This window comes from Corvus brachyrhynchos, unplaced genomic scaffold (assembly GCF_000691975.1).
Source record: "Corvus brachyrhynchos isolate BGI_N302 unplaced genomic scaffold, ASM69197v1 scaffold10, whole genome shotgun sequence".
NCBI classification, from domain to species: domain Eukaryota; kingdom Metazoa; phylum Chordata; class Aves; order Passeriformes; family Corvidae; genus Corvus; species Corvus brachyrhynchos.
Window position 1 is genome coordinate 4,112,143 of NW_008236180.1, and position 23,609 is coordinate 4,135,751.

The 23,609-nt window shown below is 50.8% G+C and overlaps 2 protein-coding genes across 4 annotated transcripts; one reads left to right on the forward strand and one right to left on the reverse strand.

Moving 5' to 3' along the window:
* Nucleotides 1-530: 530 nt before the first annotated feature.
* On the forward strand, nt 531-15,455 carry TCEA2 (transcription elongation factor A2). 3 transcript variants are annotated; one of them, XM_017733959.1, is made up of 10 exons: nt 1,004-1,140; nt 2,345-2,407; nt 3,030-3,135; nt 4,227-4,317; nt 9,381-9,514; nt 11,332-11,388; nt 12,076-12,230; nt 12,579-12,725; nt 14,552-14,623; nt 15,157-15,455. In XM_017733959.1, exons 2-10 carry the CDS (start codon nt 2,354-2,356, stop codon nt 15,163-15,165), a joined length of 825 nt encoding a protein of 274 aa, XP_017589448.1. In that variant the 5' UTR covers nt 1,004-1,140; nt 2,345-2,353; the 3' UTR covers nt 15,166-15,455. The 3 variants fall into 3 exon arrangements, with proteins under 3 accessions (XP_017589434.1, XP_017589448.1, XP_017589441.1); XM_017733952.1 differs by lacking the exon at nt 1,004-1,140 and adding an exon at nt 1,326-1,403; XM_017733945.1 differs by lacking the exons at nt 1,004-1,140; nt 15,157-15,455 and adding an exon at nt 531-765 and having other exon boundaries at nt 14,552-14,668.
* A 1,954-nt stretch (nt 15,456-17,409) lies between these two features.
* Nucleotides 17,410-23,603, reverse strand: RGS19 (regulator of G-protein signaling 19). The gene is made up of 5 exons (XM_008634499.2): nt 22,458-23,603; nt 22,159-22,295; nt 20,191-20,265; nt 19,504-19,738; nt 17,410-18,944 (listed from the first exon to the last, which is right to left on the reverse strand). The coding sequence occupies exons 1-5, from the start codon at nt 22,989-22,991 to the stop codon at nt 18,756-18,758; spliced, it is 1,170 nt and encodes a 389-aa protein (XP_008632721.2). The 5' UTR covers nt 22,992-23,603; the 3' UTR covers nt 17,410-18,755.
* Nucleotides 23,604-23,609: the final 6 nt, after the last annotated feature.

Genomic DNA, 23,609 nt, shown 5'->3' on the forward strand with positions numbered 1-23,609 from the left:
GGGCTCTTGTCTGGCGGACGCGGCCCCCCCTCTCCGCAGGGCCCCTCCTCGCTGCCGTGCTGGTGGACCTCCACCTCTCCCTCGGTGCCCGTTGTGAGGGGCCTCCCCCTCCCCAGTCCCCATTTTGGGGGCCTCTCTTTCAGCGTCTCCCCGGTCATTACATCGTGCTGGAGCAGAGGCTCTTCCCATTAAAGTGGGTTTCCCTCCCCCAGACCCAGACCCTTCTCCCTTCCCCATCCTTTGCGGAGGTGTGCGATCCACCCACGGCCAGTTATTGGGCGGGCAGCCCCATGTGCCCCTTGGGTGCTGTGGGACCCCCCAGTCCCCATACTGAGCTCCCCCGGCGCACATCTCAGCACTCCCGGGCTCGCCCTGTGCTGCCTGCACGGTGTTCTCCTCCTGGAGAGCATCCTCAGCCCTTCTCTCCTGTCCCGTTGGGAGCCCTTTGCAAGGGGAGTGCCCACCAGCACCGGCCTGGGACTCCAGTTTGCCCTCGGAAAAGACCCCGGTGCTGATGGATTTGCTTCCTGCATCTCCATCCCATACCGGCACTACTGCTCACTCCCGTGGCCTCTGGAGTGTGGAGGGCTGGCCAAGCTGCTGTCGGCACTCGGGGAGTCTCGCAGGGTGTGCTGTGACCCGTGTGACAGCCTGCGGGGACAGTAGCCGGTATTTTCCAGCTTAATGGGATATATCAGTGCTTGTAGGAACACAGTGTCATATGCAAGTGCAGAGGCAGAAAGCTGACAAGGATTTGTGATGGAGGTAGGCTGTTCATCTGTGTTTGGGGTGGGGGAGAGGGATTTTGGGGCTGGGAAGGGCTGTGGGGAGTGGGAGATGATGGGCGAGGAGGGGAAGGGATTAGAGGAGTGTGATATTCGTGTGGTGGAATGCTGGGCGCTGTTATCACATGAACTTCTGGATGTTGGACTGGCCCTGCCAGCTGTGGGTAGGGCGAGCACTGTCACTCGTGTCACTGTTGAAACAACCCAGGGAAGCGTGTTTGGGCTAAAGCGCAGCCTGTGATGCCTGTTCTCGTTGGCGGCAGGTTTTCTGCACCAGTGTTGAAATAGGAAAGGAACAACTTTGCAGAATTTGCTTCCAGCTTCATTGGGAAAGAGGCAGCTTCTTACATGAGGGGTATGCAACGTTTCCTCTTGGCTGGCGTTTGAGATGGTGCTGAACAGCAGCATGTTGTGTGTTGGCTAATCTGAGAACTCTTCCTGCAGGACAGTTTCCTGGAGTACCTGTTTGTTGCTCTAGTTTTTTCGTGGATCCTCATTTGCTGCCATTGTGCTAAATGACTCCATTTGGAGTCAGGAATCACCGGGTCACTTTGTGTGTTCAGGGCTGGAGGAACGGAAAGGTGTGAAACTGCCTGAGGGGGAAGTCAGTCGTTCTGGGTACGGTAAATGTGTGTGGTTTATGCTGGTGTGTGTTGCTTGTGTGCACGCTGAAAGCTTTGACTCTGCTTTGATTTTGGCATCTGTTCTGTAGGGTGGATTGCAGCTGGACTGCTTCCTGGGATGAGTCGGAAGCAGCCCTTCTGCATAGGGAGGACGGGATGTGAGGACAGGGCTGTCAGTGCAGGCGGCTTCGCTTCCCTACAGTGGTGGCTGTGCGGGCCTTGAGCTGCAACTGGCCTTGGAGTGGTCGGTGTTGTAAATGAGCTGCTAAATGTGGACACTGGAAGCCTTGTTTGAGGGAAGGGGGTTGGGAGGAAAGAGCCAGCTGAATGGAGACAGGCCTACGCCAGGCTGGGATCTGCTAGAGGGAGACAAGTAATTTCCAATTCTGTGAGTGACTGCCAGTTTTAGGTATCTACAGATTCCTAGTCAGATTTTCTCTGGTCCTGGGTTCATTGATGGGGTAAGGAAACTTCACAGAACAAGTTTCAAGTGATCAGCTCTTCAGCATCACAGCTTGCTGGCTTTGCTTCTGGTCTCTTGTCCTGAGCAGAGTGGGGTATTAATATGAAAACTAGGAAACAGCTACATGGGGTCACTGACAGTTGTGATTCAGAGTGTGTTTTTCAGGTGTTAAAAATGTTCAGCTTGCCAGGTGAGAATAATAAACTGATGCTGCACTTGTACCATACACGAGCAAAGACCTGTAGCACTCCAGTGGTCTTCTGTTTTGGCCATTCCAATAATTCAGGTGCCTTCAGGTTGCAGAATCTACTGTCTCTCTGGAACAGCAACACCAGCAGTGAGCTTGCTGATATTTCAGGGAATGCTTGTTGGTGTTTTTCCCTTTGAATTCAACTTTCTGTGTCTATCCCCAAGTTGTTGAATTTCTTTACTAAAAGCTGAGGCACTCATTCTCTTTCTGTTTTCCGCCCCAGGAAGGTGCAATGGATTTACTGAAGGAACTGAAAAGCATGCCTATGACTTTGGATTTACTGCAGGTGAGTTGCACAGTTATGGTAAAAAGCTGAAGTCTGCATCTGGATGAGTTCAAAATGTTATCTAAAAAACCTTAATAGATTTCCTCACACTTCTTCCCTCATGCAAAGCGTCAAAATAAACATTAAATCAAATAAAATAGTGCTGAAGTTGGGTTTTGGACTGGCAATTAAACAGCTCTGGGTCACCATGTGTGTAACTGCTCAAATCTTGTTTTTAGGCTGCAAAAAGAGGAAAGACTGGGTTAAAATAGCAAACACAGAGGGCAGCTGTAGGGGAAGTTCTTTGTAATGGTGATGTTCAGGACACTGGGGAGGAGTGAGCAGAATTACAATTTGGAGGTTGTGATGCATCTTGAAGTTTTTCACTCTAAGCTTGAATGTCACTTTTAAGTGTGTAGGGAGGGGATTTGTGGGTGATTGGATGTGTCTTCTGTTCAGTTGTGGAAGCTGGAGAGTGTCATCTCTCTCTTCCAAAGTTGTAAGGGTCAGAGAATCGTTCTGCAAGCCCTTGGATACTCCCATCCTGGTCATGGCTTGGACTTTGTCGTGGTTATTTGGGATTTCAGTGAGTAACTAATAATGAATCTGTTCTGGAGTGATTCACTGGGGTGTTCCTTTGCAGTCCACCCGCATTGGGATGTCAGTGAATGCACTGAGGAAGCAGAGCACAGATGAAGAAGTGATATCACTTGCCAAATCCCTCATCAAATCTTGGAAGAAACTTCTAGGTAAGGAAATCAGTGTGTTCCTGTCAGATTCAGCTTGTGAAGAAGCTGGCTTCAGTGGGAGGCTGAGTTTTTTGGGAGAGCTTATCTCTTGATCTGAGTAAAACATTCTAGCAGATCAGCCTTTACAATTCCACCCTCTGTCTTTCGAGTTTTGTGTCCTGTCATGCATCCCCCTAGATTTAGCTCCTGTTTAGCCAGCTCATCCTTGGAAGAGCACTGAAAGCTTCAGGACTATTAACTTGTACCTCATCACATAATAATTAGTGATGTTATTTGTAGAAACAATATCTGTGCTCTGAACCCTCTGCTCCCACTTGTGCTCTGTGTGGCATTAACACCGTGTGTGCTGTCAGCCTCGTGCAACAGCTCGGGAAGTGCTGGAATGCATTTTGGGTGGTGAGTTGGAGAAGGATCTTAATTCACCACCTTGTAGATAAACTCACATGGACTGTTTCCAGCTGGAGAGGCTTTCCTGGTTATGGGCTCCCATTTCTTGCTAGGCTGGATGAGCGCTAAAAGGGCTCTTTTCCTGTCCTGCCTGGATTGTCACCTCCTCATTAGATTGGGTGTGTCATTGGCTAGGCTCAGACAGTTTACCTCTGGGTCAGACTTGTTCTACAGTGTCATGAAAGTCCTGTTCAGGGTTGTGCTGTTGACTTTCAGCAGCACTTGGGAATCAGAAAAAGCTGTACTCCCACAAGGACCAGCCTGTACTGGCCCTTCAGCTGGTGTTGGCTGGAAATTCTGCTTTTAGTGGTGCTTGAGAGAACTTGATCTAATCCCTGCTCAGCAGCCTCTGAAAGAAACTTTTGTGATGAGGCATGTCTTGTGAGAAGCTTATCTCCCAGGCAGGGAAGGTGATTGCTCTCTAGTTTGGTGAGGAAAGCTTTTGTTTGAATCAGCTTCTACTTGGAGGCAAGGAGAAGGTCTGTTGGAAAGCTTGAAAGCCATAAAGGCATTTTCTCCTGATTCTTTTTGGGAGAATAATGACTTGCTTTAGGCCAACAGTGGGTAGTGTGACAACATTGAGGAATATAGGCAGGGCTGTAGCATAAAAACCAGTTCTGAACTGATTCCTCTTTTGAACATAGATGCTTCTGAGGAAAAAAATGAGGAGAAAAAGAAAAGCCTGTCCTTGCCAACATCTTCCTCCAAGGAGACTGGTAACTCAAGAGACCAAAGGTAATACTTCCCTTTTACCAAAGATGACACTGTTAGAGAATTTAAATTTTCCTAAGGCACCTTACTTTAATTTTTAAGTGTCTGAGTCAGGAATTTTGGGTAGTCAAATTCCTGGTCAGAGACACTGGAAGTGTTTCTTCTTCAAGGTTGATCTGTGTGGTGTTATTAATTAACTGTAATGCAGTTAACACATCTAAGAAATACAGTGGCTTTAGTGAGTTTTTAAATTTTATTCATATTTTATTTCATTTTTTTACTCTTGGTTATGTGTTGTTTTTTTCTGGTAGTAGAACATTCCTCTGTTCTTTTTTATGTTGCATTTTTATGCATTTTTGTTCATTTCTAACTTTGAACACCTTAGAATGAAGATTATTTTTGGCCTTTGCAGTATCAAGTGATGGATGGGATTGATTGATACATTACTAAAGTAAAACTTCCATTTCTTTGTCCTTGACAAATCCCAGCAGAAGTCCCCTTTTCCCTGTGGTTGATGTCCCCCAGCTGGCAGGTCAGCTGCATGCTTGCTCCTTGCCATGCCTTCAGTGCTGCATCCTGTTTCCACTGCCTGTGACTGCAGCTGTTGAGTGCAGATAGTGATCAAAGGGGAGGGGGAAAAATGGGATTTAAAGCTTTATTATAGAGACTTCTCTCAGCCTTAGATCCCAAGAGGGTGTGTGCTTCCTAGATTTGGCTCTTAAGTGATGTAGCCAATTTCCCAAGTTTGACAGAAGATTTAGAGTATTCAGGCTGTAGTCCTGCTGGCTTGCAGGATTTTCTGTGTTTGTAGCCTTTGTTGGTCACTTTCTTGTCACTTCTTTATTTTTGCTCAGCTCTCTCAAGGCTTGGCACTTCAGGGTGAGCCTTTGCAGCTCGACACAGAGCTGCTGATGGAGAGAAGGCTGCTGATGCTGAGCTCCATGACTTTAAATGATCAGTATCTTTGGTTATCTCGCTTCCATAAAATGGGAAAAAGAATTGGCTAAATATTGCAATGAAAGGACTTGGGAGACTTCACAGCCAGGATGGAGTTCAGTGATGCAGTGCAGAATGGGAGCTAGGGCTGTCCAGATCTAAGTATATCTGTGTGGGATTTCACTCAGAAGACGATCTTGGCTCTAGGCACAGAGGCAAAACCCCTCCTTGCTGCCTTCTTGCTTTGTCACTTATGGGGTATGTGGAGTGGAGCTGTCTGGCTTGTGCTGCTGATGTTCCCTTGTGCCTCAGTGTGCTGCAGATACTGCAGTTTTGTGGGGTTTTTTAATCCTTGATGCTTTTTACGTGTATTCAGCCTCCATCTTCTGACTAGCAAAGCATCCCCTTGGCTGTGAAGGATGAACAGAAGCCAGTGGATTAGTGTAGCCTAGACCAGGAGCAGGGGCCAGCTCCTGGTGTCAGTCTGTTGAGCCAGGCTCTCTTCCAGAGACAGGAATGCTTTTTATCCAGTCCTGCAAAATGAACTACTAATCTGCCTTTAAAAAAATAATAATTTATTAGAAGAGAAGAGTCTCTGTTCTTTGAAGCAGAGGCTGCAGTGGAGTTAGACTGGTTGCTCAGTGTGTGATACCTGGTTCAGATGAGGCTGCTGTAAAGACACCAAAGAGATCAGTTTGTATTCAGGTATTTCAGCCTCTTAGCCTGATAGATTTTGGCTACGCCTTCCATTTTGGTCAGGGAGAAATATTTGACTAAGTCTTGGCCTGAAACTCGTCTTACTTTATGGAGCACAGATGTAGCAATCCCTGTCTAGTGACTGGAGCTATCAGTGCAAGACCTGAAGGCTCTGAGCCAGCCAGCGTGGAGCTGGCACCTGTGAATTTAGATGCTGCGTTACTCTAATCCAAAGCATATTCTGTTGTTCTGTAGAATTTCAGACCCATAGTGTAGTACATTTTCATGGGCTGTGTCTAATGTTTCTGTCTCTGGCAGCATGAGGTTTTTCTTTTCCAGGATTCTCTAAACTGCCTTTATTAGGAGGTTTTGGATCTGTGACCTGAATTTAGCTCTTCTGTGGGATTTTCTTCCAGTGCAGCCCTGAGTTCTGCTTGCAGTCCCTGACTGCTGCTTTGCTACCATTTTGTTCCAGCATAGCCTTGTTTTATGTATAAACTTTTGCTGCCTGGATAGATTTACAAGCTCTTTCTCCTGTTCAACAGGAACAGTGTGAACCACAAGGATTTCCTGAAATAAGTCTTCTAGGTGTGTTTGAGCTCTATTTCCCAACTATTCTATTTATAAACTAACCTCTAAACCTTAATAAATAATTTTCTGTCTTTGGAATGGCTGAGAAGTCTGTTTCATCTAATTCTTGAGGGATCAGCTCTCATCTCAGGGCGTGGATGATGTCTGTGTGTGCAGGCACATGTATCTTTCCTCATCAGCTAACAGAAATGGGACTACCATGCATCTTGTTGAGCTTTTTTCCACCCCCAAGGAATAAACATCTAAATATTTGAGTCGATAGCATTTGCAGATAGAACCATCCTGAAAATCAAGTATTACCTCTGCAAATACAGGTTTGAAGACCTGTGTTTAAGGAGTCATTGTAGTGAAGGTCAGGGTTCTGAGTTCACACTGAGGTCACTGAGTTGACACTCACGGTTTTGCTCTGGGAGACCTTTGTTTGTTGCTTGCAAAATGACACAAAACTTAACTCTGGAAGAGTTCTCAGGGAAACTTCTCCTGCAGCCCCTTCCAAGCACAGCACAACCTCTGCCCAAGCTATCCCTGACAGGCTTTTTTCAAGCTCTTGACAGCCCTAGAAGACCTCAGGGCAAGGTATTTCCACAGCTGCCCTTGGCAGTATTTCCAATTCGTAACTCACCTTTACAGCTTAAAACTTACTCTCAATCAAAACCTGTCTTACTAAACCCATTTCTACATCCTTCCGTGGATTTTTTTTCCTACCATCTGCCTTTGTAAGGAGTTTCAGGACTTGTCTCCTTTAAGTTTCCCTTGCTACAAGCCACCCATATTCCTTCAGTCCTTCCTTTCACTGTAAGTATGTTCTCTCGGCCTTTTGCCTTTGTCCTTTGGGAAGTCTAATTTTTCCAAACTATTTTATGCAACATGAGAAGCTATGATGTTTTAGATGGGTTATTCCTGAATTTTGGGTTATTCCTTAGTGTATGCTCTGGTATATACACCCCCATGAGTGCTGCCTGTGATTTGTATGTAGCTTCTTAAGCACAAAAGTACCCGATGGCAGTTTCTACGTTCCAGATGGGAGAAAATCATCATCTAATGGATTATTTACAGGCTAAATTGTTTCTTCTTGTTGTAACATGTGCAGTGTAAATCCTATTGAAGTTTTTGAGCTGCTTGGACACAAATCTGTTCCTTGATAGGCTCCTGCAGTGCTGACCAGTTAAACCAGCTGGTAAAAAGGGGTTTTACTCAGCTACTGGTGAAAGAGAAACACAGTGGGCTCACAGTACAATCTCCCTCACAGGGTGCATCATCTCCTTCATCTGAGCAAGAAATCAAAGTTCTGCTTTGGTTTGACCTGAGCAATTTGCTGAAGTTTCACTGGTGGATGCTTCTGAAAAGGGCTTGGCGAGGTTCTGAACCGTGGAAATCCAGTAGCCCCAATGGTGATCTGTGGGATTTGAGCCAGACTGGATATGACCTTAGTCACAGGAGCTCCCAGGATAAGTCCCTAAAGTTGTCTGGCTCAGTTCGTGCAGCAGCAGATTCAGAAGATTTCCAGCTTAGTGCTGTTTTTTTTGTGGGCTGACTAATCCCTTCCAGGACAGCGTAGTGGAAGTGCTTGTTCATAACAAATTTATTTTTGATGGCAAAGAACTGGCAGTAGTGACCCAGCTTAACAAAAATTGTCAAGCCACTTGGATCTTCAAGGAGATATTGCCAGCATGGCATGGGTGAAATACGGAGATTTCTCTTTTTTTCTCTTTCTGTCTCTTTGTGCAATAATGGTACCAGGCATTGGCCGTAAATACAGGGAATTTTACAGCCCAATCACCAAAGCCAGAGCTATCTCTTCTGAAAAAATATTGCTGTTCTGCTGCCTAGATTTAGGGGGGAGAACAAAGCTCTAGAAAATCATCTGTGAATCATACTAGCCCAGATCTTTTAGCAGCAGTGTTTGCAGGGCTGACTAACTCCGTGTGCAGATGTTAGGCTTTCTGGGTGCACAGCCAGCTGAACTGCTCAGTGAGGTTCCTTCTCTGCATGCAGACCCCGCAGCAGTGACTCAGCCTGCCCACATCATGTGCTGGTTGTGCAGGCAGGTCTCCATCCAGCTCCCCTGGCAGGTGACTTGACTGAGTCAGCCACAGCAGGCAGGTGTTTGCATTCCCATGCCTGTGATTGCTTGCAGGTGGAAATGGAGTTATTTTTGGGAGCAAAGCAGTATTTCTTAGTCCTTTGCTAGCCTGGCACCTCTGTGAGCTGTGTGCAAGCTGTGTAGAGGTGCTTTTCTGTGAGATGAGTAATCAGAGTCTTGCTCAGATTACAGGAAAAAAGGAAGAACCTTTTATGTGCTACGCTTTGTTGGTGGTGTTTTTTAAATATCAAAGCTGAGGGAGCCATTTTCTGTCTTTTTCTTTCTTTTCCTTAGCACAGCAGCTCCTTCTTCTGGAGCTTTCTGCTTGCTTTCTGCTGAGAGCAGTTATGGGCTTGGTGTCCTGCAAAGTTAAAGAGGAAAGAAGCACCATGAATCTGCATTGCCGAAGTGAGAGTGCTGATGGTCTCAGATGTCCTGAGTGTATTTGGGTTACTGGTGGTGTCCAACAGTAATGTTTTCACTTGATGCCCAGTGGTGCAGCAGCTGATACGTGTTGAATAACACAGGATGGTTGGCAGGGTTGTTCATGAATTAAACCTCTGCTGGCAGCCTGCAGTGTCCACAGGAGAGCTCGTGTCTGGGCTGAGGGCGTTGGCCACTGTGTTGTGCTCTGTGCTGATTTGGGACAATGACTTTGCACTGTGTTCTGACTGGTTCTGTATTACGATTAACAGGATGCTTGGCCACATACCTGCTGCTCCCTTCTCTGCTCTCAGTGGCCCAAACTGAGACATTCTGACAGGTGAAGTTTTTCTTTTAGCTCCAACAAAAGGCAGGAGCCTCCAAAGACTCCGACCACCCCCAAAATCACCACCTTCCCTCCGGCCCCCATCACCTGCGACGCTGTGCGCAACAAATGCAGGGAGATGCTGACAGCAGCTCTGCAGGCTGATGGTAAGTGCTGGGGGAAGCCCTGCATTGCCTCAAGTGCTTCACAGCTCCTGGAGCATTCTGACAGAGACTGTCAATGCAAGCTCAGCTTAGGCACAGTGTTCAGGAGCAGCCTTGTCAAATGATTATTGCCAGCAGCTCAGTCTAGCCACTGGTCACCCCTTTGATGAACTGGCTGCTGTTGCAGTGTTTTCAGACACTTACACAGGGACCTGGCTTGAGCTGGAGGTATGATAATGTGTCAGGCAATGGCTGATAAGAACATGGGATAACTTGGGGTCTTCTGCTCTGCAACACAGGGTGGTCTGTGCAGAAGTTTAATCTTTCAGGTGTGCAGGGATTTGCTTCACTTTCTAGGGCTTTTCTGATTGTTGTCTTCCCTGTCACTCTTGGGGCACAAAGTGAAGCTGTAACTTGGTGCATGGACTTTGTAGGAATGGTGCTTATTCCAGTCAGCATCTGCTGTCAGACTCTGCTGCCTTTGTAGACAGGAGCTCCTTAAATATCGTGGTCCTCTGGATCTGGGGTGGAACAGGTCCCTCTTACATTCAGACTGTGCCATCTCAAGTGAGAGGCAACTGCAGGTGTTCAGCATCTCTGGAAGTTTGAGCATCTGGTTGTGTCCACATTGCAGATCCCTTTAAAAAATTGGGGTCTAAGCACTGCAGTCTCTTATTAATTTGGAGCCAAGGAATGTAGATGACAGATGGAGAAGTTCATGAGGTCTTTATTTCTAGCCTTCCTGTGCATGTGTTTATGTGCTGCATTAAATGCTCTGCACAGCTCTTACAAAAACCCTTTCCGTATGAAATCTTGGAAAGAGTTCCCTTGAGCCTTTCCCTAAGCTCAGCTGTGCCCTACCTTCCCTGCTTTATGGTTGGTTACCATACTGGCTGTCCAAATCTGTGGCAGCTATGCACTCTATATGATGCTGTTTAACTGGTGTGTAGGAGAAGAGGGGAGGAGCAGACAGTCCTGAGGTGAGATGAGAAAGGAAGGCTTGATCCTCATGCTGCACACCTCCAGACAGTCCCAGATGGCTGGTCTGAGTTACTTCTCATTGAGGTGAATGTCTGATGAAACTCAATTCCTGCCTATATATGTTGGATTTCAATTATATTAAGAATATATTGGAAAACTAAGTTCTTGGGCCAAGGCTGTTGTTAGCTTTGTCTCATGGAAAGAGGACCAACAAGCTGTTTCCAAGTAGAGAAATCTTAACAACAGGGGCCCTGCGGGCATGACTTTTTTCAGCTGTGCCCTACCTTCCCTGCTTTATGGTGTTGGTTACCATACTGGCTGTCCAAATCTGTGGCAGCTATGCACTCTATATGATGCTGTTTAACTGGTGTGTAGGAGAAGAGGGGAGGAGCAGACAGTCCTGAGGTGAGATGAGAAAGGAAGGCTTGATCCTCATGCTGCACACCTCCAGACAGTCCCAGATGGCTGGTCTGAGTTACTTCTCATTGAGGTGAATGTCTGATGAAACTCAATTCCTGCCTATATATGTTGGATTTCAATTATATTAAGAATATATTGGAAAACTAAGTTCTTGGGCCAAGGCTGTTGTTAGCTTTGTCTCATGGAGTCCATATCTCAGAGAGGCACAGGGCACAGACTGCCTGGATTAATCTGTTTTCATCACTGCCCTTTTCCAAAGGGTCAGAGAATAGCAAGAGCAAAGGCCAAGATGCCATTTGATGGGAAGAGCATGTGAATCAGAACAGCAAACTGTCCAGGTTTGTAGCTCAGAAATACTGAGCCTGGGGAGCCCTGGCCTGGTTGGAAGCCACTGAGCTCCTGTTTCTGCTGTCTTACAGACGACTACATCGCCATCGGCGCTGACTGCGAGCACATAGCGGCCCAGATTGAAGAGTATATCCTTGCTGTACAGTGCTTCCTCGAGGGCCTGCATGCCTCCAGCAGTGAAATCCATGTGCTCAAAGGAAAAATGGGACTGTCTGTGCATAAATGTTCTGCTGCAGCTTGTCAGGGTTCTGGATCCGGTTCCAGCTCTGATTGGCTGAGTCCTGGGTCACTAAGGAGCTACCAGTGTGGAATTGGGAGCTGTAATCCCTAGCTTTTCCCTCCCATCAGAGTGCTGTTTCCTGTTTTTGATTCTGCACTTCCTGTGGTCCCTGTTGGAGGAGAGTGTGTGGATCTAGACAAAAGCAATGGAAGGGATGGAGCAATGAGGATCAAGTTCCATGTTGATGTGAGATAAACCAGGAGTTTGCTTGATTTGGGAACTGTGGGGTTGGAGGTGCAGCTGGGTTTTCCCAGTGGAGGGGTTAGTGGCTGCCTTGCTGAGAGAAAGGGCAGATTGTAGAACCTGAGCATAGCTGAATATTTCCAGCACAGTGAAAAAGCCCAAGCTGGAAACCCCTGGACTTTGGGATTGTATAAACCTGCTTTTAAATCCAGCACTGACCTCTCAGAGCAGATGCTGCTGTTGGGTCCCAGCATCTCCGTCCTGGCAGTGGATGACACTCCCTGCTCTTCATGGGTGGCTGGGAAGTGCTTGATGCCTCTGGGTTGGTTGCAGGCTCCTTGACTGCCCTTACGCATCTACCAGGATGTCAAGAACACTGACATGAAATACAAAAACCGCGTGAGGAGCCGCATCTCCAACCTGAAGGACTCCAAAAATCCTGAGCTGAAAAAGAACGTGCTGTGTGGGGCCATCACCCCTGAGCAGATCGCGGTGATGACCTCGGAGGTGAGGGAGCCTGAGGAGCAGGGTTTGCTTCTCAGAGGGGATGTGTCCTGAGGCTTAGCTGCAGGCAAAGGGCTGGGCTGCTGCCAGGGTTGCAGATTTCTCAGTAGCTGCTGCCAGAGTGCATGGAGTATGCTAGTGATGGCATTTGCAGTGTGGAGAGTGGTTTGTTGGGCCTTCACGTCATCTTGAGGCCCTGGGTATAAAGCAGAAACCAGAATTGGAACAGGCTTTCTGTCTTAATACCCATCTGTCTGGCTGCCCTGTCCTGTTGGCTGTTTCCACTGTAGTGGGTGTGGTAGTAAAACTGGGCAGATGTGATTTTATTGCCTTTTTTTTTTTTTTTGAAAGGAAATGGCCAGTAATGAGCTGAAAGAGATCAGGAAAGCCATGACAAAAGAAGCAATCCGGGAGCATCAGATGGCCAAGACAGGAGGGACACAGACTGACCTCTTCACCTGTGGAAAATGCAAGAAGAAGAACTGCACCTACACCCAGGTTGGTTTTCCTGCTCCTGTCTTGGCCTCTGCACAGGACACGATCCGTCACGGTTGTGAGCTCGGACTGCTCCGTGACAGGCCCTACAGCACAGCACAAATTTTGCTACTGGTGGACAGAAAACACTCGAGGCTGTCTAAAATGTACTTTTGCATGTTTCCGTGAGCTTGTGTAACTCTTTGGCTCAGTTGTACAAGAGCAGGAGTTGTGCAGCACTAAGGAAGCTTTCAAAAGTGCAGCAGTGCTCTACGCTGAAAGCAGGTGCTGGGAATGCTGGGATTCAGACAAGAAAGGAGTGGGTAGTATAGAGGAGAGGCTGCAGAAACTGAGTCAGATATGTTGATGGTACTAAAAGTACAAATTAAGAATATAGATAACCTGCAGCTGGATAAGTCCCAACTTATTTAAATTCAAACAGCATGAAATGGGTGAAACAAAAGGAATAAATAAAGCTGTGATGTGAGCAGACAGAGGATTTTTTTCCCCCATGGCCAGCTGCTGGAAGCCTTGTGCATTACCAGTGCTTTTTAGCTCACATGTTCGTGCCAGGCATCTGGAGATAAATGTGCCTTTGCTGTGAGTCACTGGTTTAGAATGTGCAGATACCCAAAAATGCACCAGCAGCCACCAGATTGCTGCTGAGTGACTGCGCACAAACTGCGTGTGCAAGTGCCGGGTGAGACTGCTGCATCTGCTTGGACTTGACATACGAACACATGGAAAGAGGAGGAGATCCAGGAATCTGACCAGGGAGTTTCCTTTGGCTCAGCAGCAGCCTTGCATCCCACAGTGCTCCCTGTAAGCATTCCTGGGCTGTCCCAGCACATGGGACTGTCTCCACCTATAGTGGACTGGAGTTTGACTGCCTGGAATTTGAGCAGGAGACAACAGTGTCTTCTAAATAGAAATATCAGGAGGTTTTCTGTATTTTGATTTGTTTTCTAGTGAAATCACTAGTAGGTGATGAGATGTTGTAAGTTCATCCCAAGTAGATGAACTGGCATTTATGAGCATGCTGGAAGCAGGCAGTAAAGGGGGAGAATTACAGACTTTAGCTATCCACCATTCTTGCAAAAATGGTTAATTTGCATCATGCAAATACTGTGACTCTTGCACATTGGGTAATTACACATGTAGATCATCATAATCACCCCTCGGCACAGTTCTGCCTGACTAGTGTAGGGAGTACCAGTGTTTTCAGTCTCGATCTGCCTTGTGGTATTCAAATGCCACGAAAATCTGGTTTTTAGTAAAGTATGTGTTTCTGGCAAGAGCCAGTCAGAGGCAGCAATCACATCTGGGTTAAATATCAGAGTTCCTTAATGGCTCAAACACAAACCAGACTGGAACTGTGCAGAACCTGGTAACCCAGAGTGTGTTCCTGTGAGGCCAGGATGTAGGACTGGTCTGTAAATGGGAATGGCTTGAGTGCTTTTTTATGCATTGCTGTGGAGCATGGGCTTGGGACTGAGGGGTTTGTCATGGCACTGCTGGCCACATCCCTTCCTGGGGACAGTTTGGGGAGGGATTGGGTATGTCCACTGCCAGAGTCACCTGCAAGGAATGGGCAGCAGATTGGGTGAGGAGGGAAATATACTGCCCCAAAACTTGTCACTCAGGTAATGTCAGGCTGGAGAGGGTCATGATGTGTGTACAGATGTGTATCTGTGTGTAGCACAACCACCAGACTTACTTTACTGGAAAGCTCCTTTTGCTGTCCCAAGCCTCAGTCTCGTTGATTTTGTGAGCCCAGCATGAATCCCTGGAGGCCAGAGGGACAGGGCCATGTGTGGTGCTCAGCTCTCACCTCCCTTCTGTCCCCCCAGGTGCAGACCCGCAGCTCCGATGAGCCCATGACCACCTTTGTCGTGTGCAACGAGTGTGGGAATCGCTGGAAGGTAGCGCACCAGGGCTATTGCTGGCACTGAGGGGTATTGGGGTGGCTGCACCCACCATGCTTCAGGCACTTGGCTGCTGCTCAGACGTGCTTGCCAAACCCTCACTGGCTCTAGAGAGCGATCTTTCCTCTCAGCACAGAGGCAAGAGCTCCTGGGTTCATCCCATCTCTGCAGATCAGCTGGGGTCAAGTCTCACTTCCACATACCCTGCTCTGTCCTCATATCCTTCTTCCATAACCTGCTTCACAGTGCTTTCCATGCTGCCTCTGCTCTCTGAGGGATAGTGGTGATGATCAGGATTTCAAAACCGGTCTTTCATGCTGTGCACAGAGCTCAGGGTTGAGCAGAAGTCTCTGGTCAGTGGTGAGCAGAAATGGTGCCAAAGCCGAGAGATTCACATGGGAGCTCCCTTTGGCCCCTGCTTCTGAGAAACCCCAAGCCCTTGCCAGCTTTTGAAACAAGCCCACACCTGGATCCTTACCTTCTTCTGCAGTGAAGTTTCTAATTGGGGTTTAAACTCCTTTCTCTTGCAGTTCTGCTGACATGTGCCATGGCCCAAGAGCGGCAGCCAAATGCAGACCCGAGCGCAGCCTCCACACGCCGGCTCCCACGGCAATTGTGTTTTGTGTCCCAGTGAGTTTGCATTGTCACACTCTGAGAGCAGCAGCGGGGAGGCCTGGGCCTCGCAGAGAGCCACAGCCCTGGGCTGACAGGTTGGCAGGAGAGCTCACTAAACACACCCAGTCATTACTTTCTCATCTAAGCGAGTACGGTCACTTTCTCTTCAAAACTAATATTAAACATTTTTGTCAGTTTCTGACTTTTATTTCAACTGTGTGTGCATCCCTTTGTTTTTCCAGCATGGGAACTTGACAGGCGGTCCGTGTCCCAGGTGGATGAGGACTGAATAATGCCTGGAGCAGCAGAAAGTGAGATATGTCTTGTAGGCACACCCTCGGTGCGTGAAGGCTTGTTCCTGTCACCTCATGGAATCTCAACCTCTGGGCCAAGCCCTGGGGCAGCTGGGTGGGCAGTACTGTTGACAGGACACAACTTTTGGGGTACAGATCAGATGTTGCTTTCCATCTTGGCAGCATTCACTGGATTTTGCACTGATTCCTTGGCATTTTGAGCTTTTAAATGCCAACAGCATTGGCTGCTGCAAAGATAAGAATGTGCTGCCCAGGTTGTAAGAGATTTTGAAAGCAGGGTGACATCAGCCACAGAAATTGCACCCCAAGCTGTTCAAAGGGAGTCCCAGGCACTTTCCTGTTTGTGCTCTGCTTGTAGCTTGACAGCTGAAAAACAGCCTGGAGTTTCAGAGGGGCTTGCTGGAGAGGTTCAGGAGGAGGGAAAATGCTGCAAATACAGGACATTTTCCAGAGGCTTGGATCTGGAGAAGGTAAGGGCTAGAGGGATGGGTGGGGGCTGTTAGCACTTAGCTGTAGAAGTGGAGGGGGTTTGAAGTGAGCTCAGAGCTGGTGCTTGGAAGGGGTCAGGTAAGGAAAGGATCCTGTAGCAAAGCCAGCCCCAGGTGCCACATCTGCAGATGTGACCCTGTGAAGGAGATCTGCAGAATCAGGCTCCTTCTGGGAGCTAATTAAAACCTGGTGGGGAAATTCCATCTGAGCTCACAACAGCTTTCAGTTAGACTTAAAATCCCTGTTCTTTCCTGTTCATAGCCTTTAACTGGGGTGATGCAGCATTTGGGGGAGCCCAGCCAGGTCTCTGGGTCTGAGGCTGCCCAGGAGCAGTGCTGTGCCCTGCAGCTCTTGTGCTGACGAGCAGGGCAGGAGCATTTGCAGTCACATCTCTCATGGCATCGCTTCCCTCTTCCAGAGTGAAAAACAAGTATTTCCACTGGCTTCCCAGCATGCCAGACAGCAGACATTGAGCAGAGACCTCGGAGATGTTTGGAGAGGAGTTAGCAGCCACATGAAAGCAGCGGAAAACGTGCTCCCAGCCCCTTTGAGGGCTTTGCAGCTCCGGAGGCAGGGATCCCACCAGCATCCTTTGCTCAGGGCTTTCACTTCACAGGGTGCAGCCAAGTCTCCCAAGAAGGAAAATATTCAAAGACGCTGACAACTCCTTTAAGCCTCACGAGTCTTGTGGTGAATGGGATTATTCAAACCAGGCTTAGTAGGGAGCAGTGTCCTCGCAGTGATGCCGAAAAAGCTTCAGGATCTGAAACCCACACTGACCATGGCACTGGCTCGTGCACTGGGAAAGGGAGCCAGCTCTTTACCAGTGCCTCTTGCCTTTCTTCTTGTGTTCCTGTGAGGAGCAGAGCTGAGCTTGTGTACAGCCTTCTGACAATCCTGAATTAGGTACTGAGAGTCCCAAGCAGGAGTTTGGGAAAAGAACCATATCATTTTACAGTGCTATTTTCTGGGGTAAAACCAAGGAGAGCCAGGGAGGGGAAGCACCCTGGGTAAAGAGGTGTTTCAGAAGTAAAGATTTGCTTTGTAAGGTGTTTAAAAAGGACTGGGAGCAAGAGAAAAGCTAGATTATCTGGTGGCAGTGGGGTCTTCCCTGTGCTGAGGCCTCTGTGGTGTGTGGAAGGGCTCTGACCCCCTGTCATGCTCTTGAACAGCTTCAGGGATGTTCAACCTCCAACCCTCAGGCTGGGGCCACATTTGACAGTATTTCCCTTACAGAATAAACCCAGAACTAAAACTTCCCCTGTGCAGGGTGGGGATGCTGTAAGGGTGCAGACTGGGGAGAAAACCTGCCAATAATAACAATACTGACATTCCTAATAAACCATTGCTGGTGTCTCTCAAAAATACATTTTCTTGAACTGTATTTCCAGCTTGGCAAAGAAAACTAAATTTTCTGACAGGAATTTCCACACAGTCATGCCATGAGGAAGGAAGGAAACAAAAACAAAAAAAAAAAGCTGAAAGAATTAGTTTGTTTAAAAAATATGTTCAATAAAAAGCACTTTTTTTCTTTGGAAGGGCTGAAGAGAGGAGGGGAAGGGGTGGATAAATAAGAAACTGCTGTGGTAGGCCAGGAAAAGCAAAGACTGGCAGCAGAACCCGTGTTGGCTTTGTTACAGTGTGAAGGGCAGGGACAGACATGTTTTAATCCTGGATACTGGGCCTTCAGTAAATCATTCCTTGTGCTGTGCAAAACCGCATGGGAATTCTGTATCCTCCCTGTGATACTTCCCATCCTGTGTGGAGCCCGGGTCCAGCTCAGTGAAGGACCAGGGCAGAGCCCTGTGCTTCTCCCCGCTGGCAGGGCAGGTCTGGGCCAGCTGGGAGCGCTCTCCTTCAGGGGTCCTGGTGCCTGTGGGTTCTGCAGGAGGGCAAACAACACCTACATAGGTGTTTTCCCCCTCTCCGAGGTCCATGAACCAAGGATGCAGGATGCTCTGGGTTTGGAGTGACTGTGTGTGGTGTCCTGGAACAGTGCTGATGTGTCATGGGGACTGACTGGAGGCACACCCCTGCACACCCCCCAAGCACATCCCCAAGGTCCTTTCTGGCCGCTCAGAGCTCTGCCCTCTGCTCCATCTGGATCCATTGGGAATACAAACAAGCTCTAGCACCACCCCCCTGCCCTTTGGGCCACCTCAAATAGCTGGAGCGAGGTAAACCTGACAAGTTTTTATATGTACAGAGATGCTCATCAATCCCCCCTCCCGCACCTCAAGTCCCCCAGTAAAAGCCAACCAAAAGAGCATTTAAAATTAAAAAAAAAAAAACCAAACCCAAACCAACAACAATTGACCTCCCCCCCACCTCAAAAAACCCCCAACCCAGTCCCCAACTGGGTCTCAGGTGGCAAACGGGGATGTGCCACGTCCCCAGGTGTGGTGGAGATGCGATAAAGTGACCTCTTCAAAACAGGGTGTGGGGGGAACCAGGCCCCAGGCACTGTCCTGTGCTCCTCCAGCTCGCTCCGGCCAGCGCTGGGGACAGGACAGGGAATCAGTAGTACGAGCTGGCCCAGGCTGTGCCCTGGGGACAGTCCTGGAGTGTGGCCCAGACACCGGGGTGACAGTTCATCGGTAAAAAGCTAAAAACTTGGTGGGGGCTGGCAAGGAGGGCAGCAGAGGGGAGGAGGCACTGACTCCCCCCGGCCACCATGTCCCCACTGGTGTCCCCACGGCCGGCAGGTGCCCTTAGGACTCCGAGGAGGAGTGGGAGACGCTCTGGAGCAGCGATTTGTAAATGGCAGAGTTCAGGAAGCGGGGGTAGGAGTCTCTGTGCATCAGCGTGTAGATCTGGAGCTGTGCGTCGTCGAAGGTATGCGAGGACGGCTCCTGCATCTTCCGGTTGATGACCTCCCGCACCCGCGAGTCCAGGCTCACCTGGGAGGCATGGAGAGAAACTGGGGCTGGGGGACACCCAAGGACAAACCCCCAGCCCCAGCACCCATCCCTGCACCCGCTCTCATGGGAAATTGGGTATCAATGCGGCACCAGATGTAGGGAGACCACAGTGTGCTCCATCCCAGAGGACATTGGCATTGGAGCCCTGGTGGTTGAGGAGGGTTGCAGGGAGAAGTGAGGAGCTCTCTGGGTGCCCTCTGTGTCCCCCGGCTGGGCACAGGGAGGTGGGTTGGGGTGGTCCCGCCCTGGGTACCCCCACTCCGAGGATGCTGCAGGCCGGGATGCAGCATTTCCTCGGCCCGCTGGTGCCCTCGTGAGGTCTCGGCCCCGCAGCACAACCCGGCCCGCGGTCCCACTGCGGGCAGCGTCCCAGGGCTTTTGAGAGCTGGATATCCCCTTCCCACCGCTGTTACCCTGCCAAACTCCTCCCAGGACTGTCACAGGGCTCTGGCGGCAGCTGGAACAGAGACCTCTCCCTAAGAGCCCTCCCCAGCTCCATTTTAGCCTGAGCCCTCCCCTCAAAGGCTCTGCCTCCTACCTCCTTGGGAGAGAGGATGGAGATGTAGTCCTCGTAGATCATCCTGGCCTTCTCGTCGATGGTGTGCTTGTTGCACTCGGTTTTGAGCTCCTCACATGCCAGCCAGAAGAGCATGTTCTCCTCGCTGTACTCAGTCCGCAAAAACTCCCGGAAGACGTTGCGCCCCGCCGGGCTCTTCATCAGCTTGTCAAAGGACTGTGCCCAGCCCTGCACCTCCTCTGGCGTGGGTTTGGCGCTGGCAGGTCCGGGGGAAGGCAAGAGGATGGCGTTACAGCTGGCCAGGGATCCCACTGTGTCCCTCCTGCTCATCCCTGGTCCCATCCCAGAGGAACTGTGCCCCAACACCTCTCCCTGTGGCTGCACGATGCTTTTGGCAGTGGATCTAAAGGGCAGGATGAGGTCTGAAATCTGCTGAGGTTTTTCCATGCCTCAGTTTCCCTTTGCAATGGGCCCAAGGGCAGAATCACAGTAGGATTCAGCCTGTGGCTCCAGGGTCTCTGTTTCTTGGTGAGAACTAGGGAGGAGCTGCTGGACACAACACCAGGAACCCCTGAGCCCTGGTGCCCTGACCCTCTGCCCTGTGTGTATCCCAGGGGCAGGACACAGCGCTGGCTGCCATGGAGGATGGCAGAGGGGACAGTGCCATGCAGTGCTCGTCCCCCTCCACTGCACTGCCCCTGCACTCACCACGCTTCACAGTTTGGGATGGTCTCCAGTTTGGTCTCCCGGGATGCTCTCCATGCTCGCTCCCGGTCCTCGTTCCTAACGGGGAGACAGAGAGGTAGTCAGGAGCACTGGGGACACGTGCAGACCCCACCTTGACCCCTGATCACTCAATCTCCTCCATGGGCACCAGCACCCCCCACCCATGCCTTCCCCATACTTGCTGCCCTGGTGGCACCCTGGTTCCCTCGTGCAGTTTTACTGTCACCATGTGAGGGTGTCCCTGTGCTCAGGCACTGCTGTGGCCCTGGTCCCACTCCACCACCCGGGCCGTGTGCCAGGGCCATGTGCCAGGGATGTGTGCCAGGACTGAGCTGAGCCGGAGTGGCCACAGCAGCCGGCAGAGGTCAGTGCTGGATCGGCCCAAGGCGAAGCTGTCGTGAACTGTCACGAATAATCACCAATAAATAAACGAGGGCTTATTGGTGATGTGCCAGCACCAGTCCGGCCCGCAGGCAGATAGCGGGATAGAGGGGTTGGGGCTTGGGGATGTGGTGTTCCTGTCCCTGTGTCCCCTTGCCCCTGGGGGTGCTGGTGGCACAAGTGGAGAGCAGCCATCAGCCAACTTCCCCTGGGCCCTTGAATTTCGGTGCCCGGCACTGACCGCAGCCCTTCCTGCTTGCGACACCGTCCCTTGCTGCTCGCACAAGACTGGCTGTGCAAACCTCTGCCCCAGCATGGGCAGCTGGCATGGGTGAAGCTGTGGGCATGTCCCTGGCTGTGACACCCCCAGGGCTCACTGCCTGCCATGCCTGAACCCCACTCAGCAAGCAGCACCGCTTGCTCCAGGAACAGGATATAGGAGGGATATCTGTCGCATCTCTGAGATTTCTGCTCCATCTCTGCTCACAGGCTCTTGCCGAGATGAAGGAGAGACACAGGGAATGCCACCAAGCCAAGGGCAGTGTCTAGGAAGGAGATGCATGGGGCTCAGCTTCAAGGTTTGTTCCTCCTCCAAGCTCGCTGCTCTTGGTGGCTGTAAAGACCAAAGCTGCTGCAAAGCCCGGAGCCATCAGCAATCTCTGAGTGAGCAGATGCTGAGGAAGAAGAGCAGATGGGCTCTCCAAAATCTGGGATATCCAGAGAATAAGGAGCTGGAGATCCTCAGCAAGGACAGGAGATGCAGATGGAGGCAAGCAGCTGGTTCCATCCTTGGCTTTGGTCAGTGCTGGGAGGGCAGGGCCGGACTCTGCACCTGCTGCTCCAAGGCAGAGCTTCCCAGAGGGCTCGTATGGACCAGGGCCATCCCTCCCTGGAGACCATCTGGGCAGCACTGGGGAGTCCCACTGCTGCTTTCTGCTCTATGTATTCTAAAAGATTTGGCTCATGAACAGGAGTCACAGTGCACCCAGGCTCAGCTGGGGCTCACCAGGCTCAGTGCTGGGGGGAGCCTCACGCCACAGCACCACTGGTACCCATCTGCTCCAGTTCACACCTGTCTAGCCATGCACCTGTCCTGCTCTCAGCTCCCAACCCAACGAGCACACAAGGGGTTCAGAGGCTCAGCTCAGGGAGCAGGGCCATCTCCATTCTAGCTGCCCTCCAGCACCCACTGCCCATGGCTTGGGTGCCACAGCTGCACTGCAGGGAACCCAGCAGTGGGGGCAGCTGTGGGACCCTCCTCCTCAGACCTGGTCACCTGCTCAGGAAGCAGTTGCATCCAAGCACTTGGTGCTGCACAAAGCACAGAGGAACAACACCACACATGCGATCCCTGCACCCCTGGCAGTGTCCAAGACCAGGGCTTGGAGCAACCTGGTCTAGTGTAAGCTGTCCCTGCCCATGGCAGGGGGTTGGGACGAGATGATCTTTATGATCCCTTCCAACCCAACGCTTTCTACAATTCTATGACCTCCCTGCCTATGGGCTGACGAGGTGGGCGATGCTCACTGACCCCACAGGAGCCAGGGCCATGTGGGCAGTGGGACGTACCATGAGCAGCTGCAGCAGCAGCACCAGCAGAAGCAGCAGGCGTTGGGGCGGTGGTTGCTGGCGGGTTGCACCGTTGTCGGAGAAGTCTCATGCCGGGACATCGGAAGGGGTGACTCTGCGGACGCCGGTCCTGCGTACTGAAAGGCAGGAGGGTGGAGAGGGTCAGGGAGCTGCCAATGATCATTCCCCACCTTGTGCAAGCACACAGAGGTACAGGAGGGACCCCTGCGCAGTGACTTGCTGTGATTTAGTTTTGGCTCCTGCTTGCCACCCTGGCTCCCCGCTCGGTCACCCCTCACCTGCGTCCCAGCCTCATACACGGTGCACGGGGTTGGGTCGTGCTTCAGGGGCTGTTCTGCCGCTCTCAGCTCCTCCCAGCCTGCAGGCGAGCCGTGAGACCCCCTGGCTAATGTCCCTGCCGCCTCCTGGATGGAGCCTGTGGGGAGGGAGAGGAGCAGCACCACGTTACTGCACAGAACCCCCAGCTTCGAGCAGCTCTGGGGGCTGCTTGACACTGGGGAAAGCCCTGGGCAGGAGGCAAGTGAGGGCAGGGCAGCAGGCAGAAAGTGCAAGAAAAGGAAGTGAGAAGGAAAGTAAAGAGGAAATACATCAGGACATGCTCTTCCAGCCCCATGCTTTGCCTGGGATTCCATCCCACACTTTGGGGATGCTGTGGGGCTCGCTGCAGGCAGCAGATGGGCTTGGCAGGGTGAGGGGCTCAGTGCTGGCCCTGCACATCCCTGGCCGTGCCCTGTGCCATGAGGAAGGGTGGCTGAAATCCCAGTTGTCTTCAGGCACAGGATGGGGAAGTCAGAGCTGCTCCACGGCATCATGTGAGTGGAAGGAAACAGGGTGGTGGTGGTGAGTTTTCACAGCTCCTGGCATTAAGCCAAACCTTGTCCCATGCCACCTGCCTGTCCCTGCCTGTACCACTGGCTCAGCCTGGAGCAGGGATGCTCCTGGGCAGGAGTGATGGTGGGTGCTGGGCTCAGCATGGGCAGGGGTTATGTCATGGCCACAGCTGGCTCTACCTCCCTGTGCCTTGCCAAGGGTGATTGGGCAGCAATCGTGGTCCCTCCCCTGCCAGAAGGAAGGAATGGGAGCAGTGGCAGCAGGCAGGGAGAGCCCCCAGACATCTCAGCCTCAGCATCCCCACCTTGAGCAGCCCCAGGTCTCATCACCTTGGGTCTGAGTCTTGCTGTGGACACAGCAAGGGGACAGAGCCAGGGTATGGGATGCAGCTGGAGACACAGCTGTCCCCAGAGCCCTCCGTGAGCCCTGGGGTCAGAGCTCCCCTGTTCCCAGCACAGCCATCACCCAGCAGTGCTTTCCTGGGCCCTCACAAACCCTCCCAGGGTCCCAGTGCTCCCACAGGAACGAAAAAGGAGAGTCTGTGTTTCACTCCCAATTGTCCCTATTTATAGCCCCGAGTGCTGGCAGGACAGCAGTGA

Coding starts and splice junctions, on each gene's coding strand:
- TCEA2 (XM_017733945.1), top strand. Junction 3,136..4,226: donor ATCTTGGAAGAAACTTCTAG/GTAAGGAAATCA, acceptor TTTTGAACATAG/ATGCTTCTGAGGAAAAAAAT. Junction 9,515..11,331: donor AGCAGCTCTGCAGGCTGATG/GTAAGTGCTGGG, acceptor GCTGTCTTACAG/ACGACTACATCGCCATCGGC.
- RGS19 (XM_008634499.2), bottom strand. CDS start 22,991: ATGATGCCGTGGAGCAGCTCTGACTTCCCCATCCTGTGCCTGAAGACA. Junction 20,266..22,158: donor TGCTGCTGCAGCTGCTCATG/GTACGTCCCACT, acceptor TCTCCCCGTTAG/GAACGAGGACCGGGAGCGAG. Junction 19,739..20,190: donor ATCCCAAACTGTGAAGCGTG/GTGAGTGCAGGG, acceptor CGGACCTGCCAG/CGCCAAACCCACGCCAGAGG.